At 47.1% G+C, this 10,641-nt stretch overlaps 1 protein-coding gene across 2 annotated transcripts; it reads left to right on the top strand.

The window, feature by feature from the left end:
* Positions 1-886: 886 nt before the first annotated feature.
* On the top strand, positions 887-3,687 carry MRPL41 (mitochondrial ribosomal protein L41). 2 transcript variants are annotated; one of them, XM_085855062.1, is made up of 3 exons: positions 887-1,041; positions 1,339-1,578; positions 3,296-3,687. In XM_085855062.1, exons 2-3 carry the CDS (start codon positions 1,345-1,347, stop codon positions 3,476-3,478), a joined length of 417 nt encoding a protein of 138 aa, XP_085711188.1. In that variant the 5' UTR covers positions 887-1,041; positions 1,339-1,344; the 3' UTR covers positions 3,479-3,687. The 2 variants fall into 2 exon arrangements, with proteins under 2 accessions (XP_085711188.1, XP_085711189.1); XM_085855063.1 differs by having other exon boundaries at positions 930-1,189.
* Positions 3,688-10,641: the final 6,954 nt, after the last annotated feature.

Genomic DNA, 10,641 nt, shown 5'->3' with positions numbered 1-10,641 from the left:
CTCCGAGCCAGCAGAACCCCAGAGCCAACCGAGGTGAGGCACGAGGCACAGCAAGGCCACGAGACACGATGAAACCTGGATCGAATCAGCGCAACAACACCGCACGCTCCCAGCACAACAGCCTCCACCAGAACGGTTTTTCTGTACCGATCTTCTTCTTCTTCCTCTTCCTCTTCTTCTTCTTCTTCTTCTTCTTCCTCCTCCTCCTCCTCTTCCTCTTCCTCTTCCTCTTCCTCTTCTTCCTCCTCCTCCTCCTCCTCCTCCTCCTCCTCCTCCTCCTCCTTTTTTCCCGGACAGAGCCTTTTTATCCTCCCGTCCTCGTCACTTCCAATCGAGCCGTTTTATTGGCCCTCCGCCGTCGCCTTCCGCCAATCGTGATCACGGGGTGGAGCCATCCGCAGCACTGTCCTGTGACGTCACGGCCAGCCTCCAGGGAATACTAAAAGGGGTTTACGCAGACACCCTTACCCTATCCCGTATCCCTATCTAATTACGTGACAATTATCATTTCCCCCTTGAAGAAATGGACATTTACTAGACAACTTATCACCACTGAATTGCTACTTATTACATCGAGATCCTGGTACACTCGAACAGCATGGCATACCTAATTAAACATCCTAATTACCCTTTGAATGCATACCCCCCCCTCAAACGTAACACTATATACACATATATATATATATATATATATATATATATATATATATATATATATATATATATATATATATATATATATATACACATATACGTTAATGTGTTGTGGTTGAAAGAACTTGTAAATGTCGACACGTCGTTGATCTGGGATTGCTGTTTCTTCGAGTCGGAGACGTTTATTTCCACACAGTGAGTGCAATGGATGGTGAAGAGAAAATCTCACCCTGTGTCGGAGGAAGAAGAAACCCACCATAATTGTCAAGAAGAAGAAGAAGAAGTTTTAAAATGGTTGACAGGAATATTCGGGGATAGCTGGATCCGCTTTTTGCTCGACCCGAGTGCTGTAACTTGTACTACATAACCATTTAAAAGTAAACTCAGGTAAATTTACTTTTTGCAGCAAAAAAAATCGAGTCCTTTGTTTCGTAGTTTGTTTGGTGACCGTGACGTGTTCCGGTTCCCTTCACACGGTGTTAGGATGACCGTATGATGGAGGATTGATCAGCTTTCTTCGTGTTCGCACGTGGTGGTGTGTGTTTACTCGGTGTACCGATCCACAGTTACCCTTTCACACACCCGCACCGTCCGTACAGTGTGCACGTTCCGCACTGTACTCGGGGATCTTCCTCTTTATCAATGTCGACTTAAAATCTCTCCCACCCCTCTATCCCCGACCAGCTCACCATGGGTCTCTTGGGTGCGCTGGAAGGCGTCGTCAGCAGATCCATCCGTGGAGCCGATCGCGTCTCCAAGTTCACGAGTAAACGTGGACCTCGCGACCATTACGCCAGTCGGGGGTCACGACCCACGGGACGTCACACAAGCTCTGGGAAGTACGTCATAGTCCCAGAGATGGTACCCGAGTTTGTGGTGCCCTCTCTGACGGGGTGCACTCTGCGTCCGTACGTCTCGTACAAGGTATGTGCGACTCGGACAAAACCGGTGGATGACCTTGGGTGAGGTGGCTGACATGGGGCTCCCGAGGGTCTTTTATCGTGGATCTAGTAATCTAGGTTGGAATCCTAACTCGACTATCAACTTGGATTGGGTTGCACAGGCAGCGTGTCGTCTCTCGGATGGACGTTAAGTCGGGTGTCCTGGCTGCTGGCAACAGTCGGTGAACGTTAAAGATCCCGCGATGTCTTTAAGTAAAGAGGAGGTGAGTAATCTCCAACACCTTAAACAAACTATGAATTCCTGCCCAAACCGACTTCAGCCGAACATCAGGTATTGCCAGCCGGTTCGTGAAAGTCTTGGACTAAAACGTTCCTGCAGACTCCACAGGATGGTATTAGTAGTAGTAGTAGTAGTAGTAATAGTAGTAGTAGTAGTAGTAGTAGTAGTCCTTTGATGGCCCCAGGCAGCTCTTTATAATGACCCTCAGATGTAAGAATTCAATTTAATTAATTACAATGGAAGTAACAAAATATAACTGGAACTGCACTCGGTAGAGCGCGTACCTCCGCCAGGCTGAACGGTTTACGTTTTGTATCCCATTGATAAGATGGATTTGAATACAGACCTTAAATTGGATTCTTGTCGCCTACCCAACCTCTCCTTTCATATACAGCCAAGGCTGCAGGGCAGCATCCTTGATTGTGGCTGTGCTGCTGATTCAGTGCCCTCTGCCGGTTAGGGCAGGAATTTGGAATTTGGCCATGGTGCCGGCTGTAGCTCGCCTCATATTCACGAAGGACACCATGGGATCTTTAGCGTCCACCAAAGAATGCCGGCAGATGTGGCGTCCGTTTAACGTACATCTGAGGGACGGCGCTCACATTCATGAACGAGCCTGCCTGTGAAACACCGGGATAACAGTTTATAGCTGAGTCGGGATATTGGGCCACAGTGTGCATACCTTTAGACCATCCTGTCAATCCACCTACCTAACTCATCTACCAAATTTTGTCATCCATACACAATGGTTTGAGATATCGTGCGATACATCGTTTATGGCCATATCTCTCAATTGTGAAGGATCACTTAAAAATTCAAGTATTCGGATCTTCACCAAAATCGAATTGATTGGTCCTTGTCACAACCAAACCGTCCTCCAAATTTCATCCGAATCCATCCACCACCACTTTTTCAGATATCCTGCTCACAGACAGACAGAGAGACAGACAGACAGACAGACAGACAGAGGTGTGTGGTCTTATGGCAGCTTAGCTGCCGGGGTAGCTATCATTTCTTGAAGCGTGACTGTGTCGCTGATGCAGTGCCCCTCTACCACTGCACACACTGGAACTGGTACTCATTTCGCCAACCTCGGAAGGATGACAGGCTGAGTCAACCCCCTGGTGTATTAATTCAGCGGCCGACGGGGCTTGAACTCAGGACCCTAGGATCCCAAGCCGCCATAGTAACCACTGAGCCAACACCAGGCTACAGACAGAGGTGAAATGTAACCTCCATCCACCTTCAGTGACAAGTACTTACTCTTCAAAATTAGAACTCCCTAAAATCAGATGTGGAAATATTAATTCTTCATCTTTATGTCAGACTTTAGTTTTTGGTTTTCACCAACCTGTTGATTGCTTCATATTGACGACCCACTACAGTGCCCCCTCACCTCCACAACAGGAGGGTGATGACCAAATGTAAGGAGACATTTATCATCTTGCATGTGTTGCAGACCCCTGATGTTACGGTAAAGCCAACATCGGCACGTAGCTTGTTTGAATCCGTCGTCGTGCCACAGATCGAGACCGCAATAAAGAAGGGAACGTTTGAACCCGCCGACCTCAAGAAGTACGGGTTTGAGCCCGTGCAGGAGGGAAAGCTTTTCAAGCTATATCCAAAGAACTACACTCAATGAAGACCGTTGTCGATGTCGACCCCGTCCGTCCCTTCTCTTGGTGTGTGTTATATCACGTTTTGTTTTTTTATTTTTCACAAGACCTGCACACATGAATTAGACATATCATGAAATAAATGGATTGAGAGAAAACTGGATTGAACTTGTAAAATCTCAGACTGCATTTGAAAGTTTATTATTTTAATCCACAATAAAATAAAAACACTCGGCGTCTGCTGTGGTTTCATTTTGGGTCGATGAAGGTGAAGCCTCACAATGAAAATGATCTTCAACTAGTTATTTGTTTGGTAAGCATGTTTTCATCTGTAAAGGTGCTCGGCTTTACTGGAGGATGGACCGACCCGTCATCGGTGATGATGTTCAAGTCAGAACGGTATGAATCCACAGATTAGCGAAAAACTCAGCACCTCTCGATAAAATGGGCATACTCACCATCCTTATTGTTGACTGATTAGTTCAAAGACGCTCGGGGAAAGGTGGCCAAGGTACTGGACCATGGTGACCTACCCTTTAAAAAAATATGGTGGATTTACCCGTTCCACCACATTTTTCTGGAGGGGTTCCCAAGGTAATTTACATGCTGCAACTTTGTTTTTGCAGATTGTTTTGTGTTGGTATTGTTGTGGGATGGGGGTGCAACAGATTTAAAGGATGTTCCTGGAAAGGATTTCCATGTGATAAAACTGGTGGTTAGCTCGAGCAAACCATGAACATGATATTTCACCACATATCTAGTTAGAATTTTTTTTTTTTAAGGCCGTGAAGCCGCTTCAGTATTTGGATATGTGCTTCCTTCAATCCATCCCTCCATTTGTCATTTAAATATGAAGAAGAAGAACCTTTCTAACCCACCTTCCATCCATCCATCCATGAGGACCATACTCTGCAGAGCGTTGGTATGGCCGAAGCAGTCTCTTTGGTTATTAGACATAATCCTGGAGAGGTCGCCACTCCGACACAGGTTACCAGCAAGCTGGCACTCATTTTGCCGACCTCGGAAGGATGACGGGCAGAGTCAACTCCACCTGGTATTAATTATACAGCCGAGGGGGATTTGAACTCAGGATCCGAGGATCCCAAGCCCACCACCCGAACCATGAAGCCAACACCAGGCATTAACCCACCTTGTTTATGTGTAAAGGATAACTCTAATGGATTTCTTTTGTTTCTATGCTTTGCCTATTTCATTAAAGAAAGCCAAATTGAACCACTTCCTTTGGACATGAGTGGGTTTTTTTCTTTTTCTTAAATCACTACCAGGGAATGGTTGAGCTGAAAAATCAAGAGGGGGCTCCCAGGTGAAAAGGCAAGGAAAGATGGAAATTATGGATGGGGTGCCACCGATTAGTAGCCCACGATAAAATAAAAGATGGGGCGAGGGGCTTCAGAGAACTTCAGAAACAAACAAGGAGTGTTCCAATATGGCACCAACAGTGCAAACTAGTGGCCTTGGAAGGGCCTCCTGGAACCCCGTTCTTGGTGCGCCTCCAGTTGCAAAATGGCAGAGAAGAGAACCTGAGATTATGTGGCAGGTGATGACGCAGCCTTCCAGTACAGGGTGCTACATCCAGGTTCGGGCCTCCAGCTTTCTGGCAGCAAGCTTGTAGGAACACAGACTTCCTCCGATCTTACCCTCGAGCAGGCACTTCAGAACCAGGAACGCAACCCGTAAGGCAGAAATAATCCCCCACAACCCACAACCTTCTTTCCCTCAACTGGTATCCTGCTCCAAGAGCTTGGAACAGAACCAATGTTTCCCTGAAGGCTTCGAAGTGACAGGTGGTGGGTGGTAGGTACCAACCTGCGTGGATGTGAACAGCCAACCACCTGAATGCATGATAGGATTACCCAAACATGGCAAGTTGAAGGTGTTTGACAGCAAAGGACGTCGTTGGTTGTAAACGTGTCTTGTATTTTCCAAAGGGCATCAACGTGGTTTGCATTTTCAAGGCTATTTCTTGCTCCCAAGGTGGTGGTGGTCTCCACGGTGCTATGAACTAGTGATTTCCATGTTCTCTACATGGAATGACATTATTATTCCTGAAACCATGAGTATCGTTAAATTTTCAGTACACTAGTTGTAGCTGTGCTTTGCTGTGACTGTTTTAAATTTTCATTCCATTGTGTGACGATGTGATCATGTATGCCATTCAAAAGGAACATGGAGGCTACTTACGGGTCAAGATGGTTTGTAGCTTGTGTAAATATTGTGGGCCGGGGGTCGGTGGTGAGAAGGACCACTAGGTGGGGGAGGTTTGTGTCGTCTCCCACCAAACTCCCCGGAATTGTAGGCCGTCGCTCGGATAACTCCGCGAGCCGGTGGGTCGTTTAACCGACCGTGGTCGCCAATATCTTAACCGCATAGCGTAGGGTCTATTTGTGTATAACCAATTTACCTAATTAACTACGCGATTTCGACTACCGGGGAAACCACGCCCTCGGCACGTCTTGCTCCAACCGGGTCACTCTACCGACTCCGGTAGAGTTCCAACTACCGACTACCAACTCCGGTTCGGGTGCAGCCGAGCGGAAACTGCCAAAGCCATGCCGGCTGGAATTAACGGATTATCGGGGATAAAACCCTGCCTAAACTCAGATCCGAACCATGCTGGACCAATTCAAGAAGGGACGGAAACGAACTGGGAACATTTCTAACAAGTTTTATTTACAGTAAATGAAGACACAAAACAAGACAACACGAATATGCAAGAAGTATTTACAATGATCCAAAAACACTTCTTCAGTTCTACTTAAAGACAGGCCCACACGCAGACACACACACACAAAATGAAAAGAAAACCCAGAGTCTTTATTAGACTCTTGCAGCCGTGGAGAGAGACAAGCTGGGGCTCAGAGTTCGGTGGGTACCTGGCCGTCGGAGGGAAAGGAGTACTCTGCAATGCGGCACCTGCCAAAGGTCATGGGTTTGATCCCAGTCGCACGTGTGAGATGCGTGGTGAATAGTCGGGGTCAAAACCAGCCAAGAACTCGTAACAGCCACCGTGAACAAATGATTCTTCAGCCACCATGAACAAACTGATTCTTCAGCCACCGTGAATAAACTGGTTCTTCAGCCACCATGAATAAAACTGGCCCCTTGCAACCACTGCTCGTAACCACTCCTCGTAACCACACAAGAACTCTCGTCCACAGAACTCCTCCTTTCACGACTCCACACAGCCCTCGCACCCCTCCTTTAAAAACCACGAGAGGGAAAAAAGAATGCCTTCGTACGGGGTGGAGCTCCGTGAAGCACGCGCCAGTGTCTGCCTTGATTGGACAGGCTTCCACGGCATGCCTTTCCGGGGCCGGGCCTTGGCCCCTGCCGGGAAACCCCAGCCAGTCTTCCACGCGGATTCATACTTGACAAGTAACAATATCAATGTTGCACAGGCCGTCGTGCAAGAGTTCAAGAGTTACAACGTTTGGGGAAGGAACGTTAGTGGAAGCGGCAAGGAACGGCTACAACACCCTGCCTTGGCAAGTCAGAGTGGTTGTATACAGCGGGTGGGTAGTGGATCGTGATGGGGAATGGAATGGTTGTTGGTTGCTCGTTGGAGGGTTCGTTGGATGTAAAGATTTAATAACCTAACTAAAAAGAAATTGCAACGCATGCCTTTGATTCTCCCACGATACAAAAGGAAAGAGATCTGACTACACAGATACTTAACGAGATAACTGACTTTTGGGACATCTGTATGTTGAATGCAAATGGTTTCCAGATCCATAGCAATATTGTTGTGGGCTGAGGGTTGGTGGCGAGAACGACCACTCGGTGGGGAAGTTTACGCCGTCTCCCACCAGACTCCCCGGAATTTATAGGCCGTCGCTCCGGATAACTCCGAAGCCGGCGGGTCGATTAATCGACCGTGAAATGCCAATATCTTGACCGCGTGGCGTAGGGTTAATTGTCTCGATCCCAATATACCTAAATAACCACGCAGTCTTGGCTACCGGGGATTCACGCCCTCGGCACGTTTTTCTCGAACCGGGTCACTCTACCGACTGCGGTAGAGTTCCAACTTGCGACTACCAACTCCGGCCCGGTTGCAGCCGAGCGGAAACTGCCAAAACCGTGCTTGCTAGGATTAACGGATTATCGGGGATGAAACCCCATCTGAACTCAGACCCGACCATGCTGGACCAAATAAAGAAAGGACGGAAACGAGCTGGGAACATTTCTAATTTATTTACAATAAAATCAAAAGACAGAAGAGGCGAGACTTATCGCGAATATGCAATGCAGTATTTACAATGATGAAATAACCACTTAAACAATTATACTTATAGACGGGCCCACACGCAGACACACACACAAATGAAAAGAAAACCCAGAGTTTTTATTGGACCCTCCAGCCGATGAGAGAGACGAGCTGGGGGTCAGAGTTCGGATGGGCACCTGTGGGTCGTCGAAAGTCCCAGCCACACGTGTGGGACTGGTGGCTCGTGGCGGCCCGCATGGCGAATGGTCGGGTTCACAAAACAGACCAGAACTCCCTGCAACAGCCACCATGAACAAACTGCCTCAAAACCTGTCTGTCTCTCTGTCTCTCTGTCTCTCTGTCTCTCTGTCTCTCTGTCTCTCTGTCTCTCTGTCTCTCTCTCTCTCTCTCTCTCTCTCTCTCTCTCTCTCTCTCTCTCTCTCTCTCTCTCTCTCTCTCTCTCTCTCTCTTTCTCTCTTTCAGCCTGTGGCTGCTGGTTGCATCATTGGTTGCGACGCGGCTATGCTGCTGATGCAGTGTCCCCCTTACCAGTACACTGGTGCTCATTTTGCCGACCTCAGAAGGATGACAGGCTGAGTCAACCTCCTGGTGTATTTAATTCAGTGGCCAACGGGGCTTGAACTCAGGGCCCGAGGATCCCAAGCCACCAATCTAACCACTAAGCCAACACCAGGCTAAAACCCGACTAGCCACCGTCAAAACTCTTTCTCACCCACACGAACTCTCGGCCACACCCCTCCTCTTGCACAGAGCATCTCAGAGATATATCACCTCCCCCACGGGGAGGGGCCTTGGCGAGAATCATCTTGCTGTCCGTCCCTCATTGGCCCACGGCTGCACCCCAACGGGGCGGAGCCGTGGCCCCTGTTCGGAGACCCCATATTCTCCACGTGGCTCCGCTCTCGAAGAGTAACAGTATCCATGTTGCGTTGGTTGAAGAGTTAAAACGTTTGTGGAAGGAGCATTGGTGGAAGCGGCAAGGAACGGCTGCAAGACCCTGCCCTGGCAAGTCAGAGTGCTTGTAGACAGCGGGTTGGTTGTGGATCGTGATGGGGGATGGATCACGCAGATGGGATGGTTTATTCGATGGCTCGTTGGATGTAATAACCTAACTAAAGACGTCACAACGCACGTTTTCGAGCCTCCCACAAAACAAAAAGGAAGGGGATCTGACTACACACGTACTTACCGGCATAACTAACTTTGGGACCTGAATGTTGAGTGCGCATGGTTTGCAGATCAGTAACAATAATATGAATATAAACATGGTGGAATGTTTGACACACCCTACCCTACTTCTCACCTTTAATCTCCATTCTCCACCCTAATACCCACCCCTCCTCCCCTCTTGTTACTCCTATCTCTTAATGATCTTTCCGTTTTTAGCTCGCCTGTTCGAAGAACAGAGAGCTCTAGCGATACCCCCGACTTGAGCGTGAAAATGTTAAATTTTTTGTATTACGGAAAAACTCCTCGTATCGACGGATTTCGACGAAACTTGGTGGGGGGGGGGGTTTAGGTATGGTCCATGGATCATGCCATTAGATTTTGGACTTGTTCCCCCCCCCCAAAAAAAATTGTAAGAGAAATTTTTTTTTGCATTTCTCCATGTTTTAAGTGATTTCCAACCCCCCCCCCCAAAAAAGATTGTTAGAGAAAAAAGTTTTTTGCAACTTTTTTTTTCAACAATCGATTTCTTTTTTTTGCATTTCTACATGTTTTAAGTGATTAGGATTTCGACGAAACTTGGTGGGGGGGTTAGATATGGTCCAAGGATCATGCCATTAGATTTTGGACTTGGTCCCCCCCCCCAAAAAAAATTGTTGGACAAAAAAATTTTTTCTTTGCATTCCTACATGCTTTGTGATTTCCACCCCCCCCAAAAAAAATTGTTAGAGAAAAAATTTTTTTTTTGCACTTCTACATGTTTTAAGTGATTTCCAACCCCCCCCCCCAAAAAAAATTGTCAGAATTATAAAAAACATTAATTATTTGACTCGTCTTTTAAAAACGATAAATGTATAAACAGGCGAGCATTGGGTGGCTTTGACACCAACTCTGGTCTATGTTGTACTCGTATTAAAAAACACCTGGTGTTGGCTTAACTGTTAATTGGTGGCTCGCTAAAATCTTTGGGTCCTGAGTTTTTATAATTAACACCAGGTGAGTTAACTCGGCCTGTCATCCTTCTGAGGTTGGTGAAAATGAGTGCCAGCTTACTGAGAAGAATGAGCAATTGAGTATCCTGCGTCGGAGTGGTAACCCCTCCAGGATTGTGCCCCCAAACCAAGGAAAAACTGCCTCGGCAGCCCAATGCATCTGAACACGAAAGTTCTCCTCTTCCTCCTACTACTCCGACCCTTCCGACTACTCCTCTTCCTATTCTTCCGACTTCTACGATTCCTACTCCTCCCACTACTCCTACTACTCCTCTTCCTACTCCTAATCTTCTTCCTACTACGATTCCTACTCCTCCTCTTCCTACCCCTCCTCCTTCTCCACTTCCTACTCCTCCTACTCCTATTCCTCCTACTCCAACTACTCCTCCGACTACACCTACTCGTACGACTACTCTTCCTACTCATACTCCTCTTCACTCTTATCCTCCTCACCCTCATCTCTCTCTCCCTTCCACACAATAAATAATTTTTTTCTTCCAAGTTTATCACCCTCCTTCCCTTTGCGTACATAATATATAAATGGCCATTTTGCACAGTTTCAGCATAACTTGACCCATTGAAGTGAATGGAATCATTTTTTTTTATTATTATTATTATTTTTTGCTTCATGTCCTTGAATAAGCTTAATCAAGCAAGTTTAGCTTCACCACTTAAACATCAAAGTTTGGTCATCGGCTCATCGTCCATGTAATTTTGAGGCACGTGATGAAGGTGGGTCATGGAGGGAAGTCACGCGGGAGGGGCGTGGCTAAGCGAGGAG

The sequence above is a fragment of the Eptatretus burgeri genome, chromosome 14, assembly GCF_056783735.1.
Source record: "Eptatretus burgeri isolate ZD-2024b chromosome 14, Ebu_testis_v1, whole genome shotgun sequence".
In the NCBI taxonomy this organism is placed as follows: domain Eukaryota; kingdom Metazoa; phylum Chordata; class Myxini; order Myxiniformes; family Myxinidae; genus Eptatretus; species Eptatretus burgeri.
Note: the sequence above shows the minus strand (reverse complement) of the source record. Positions and strands in the feature narration are given on the sequence as shown.

What these genes read in the sequence shown, in the direction of transcription:
- MRPL41 (XM_085855062.1), top strand. Translation starts at nt 1,345, where the DNA reads ATGGGTCTCTTGGGTGCGCTGGAAGGCGTCGTCAGCAGATCCATCCGT. An exon ending in GTCCGTACGTCTCGTACAAG is followed by an intron (nt 1,579 to 3,295) that starts GTATGTGCGACT and finishes CATGTGTTGCAG; the next exon opens with ACCCCTGATGTTACGGTAAA.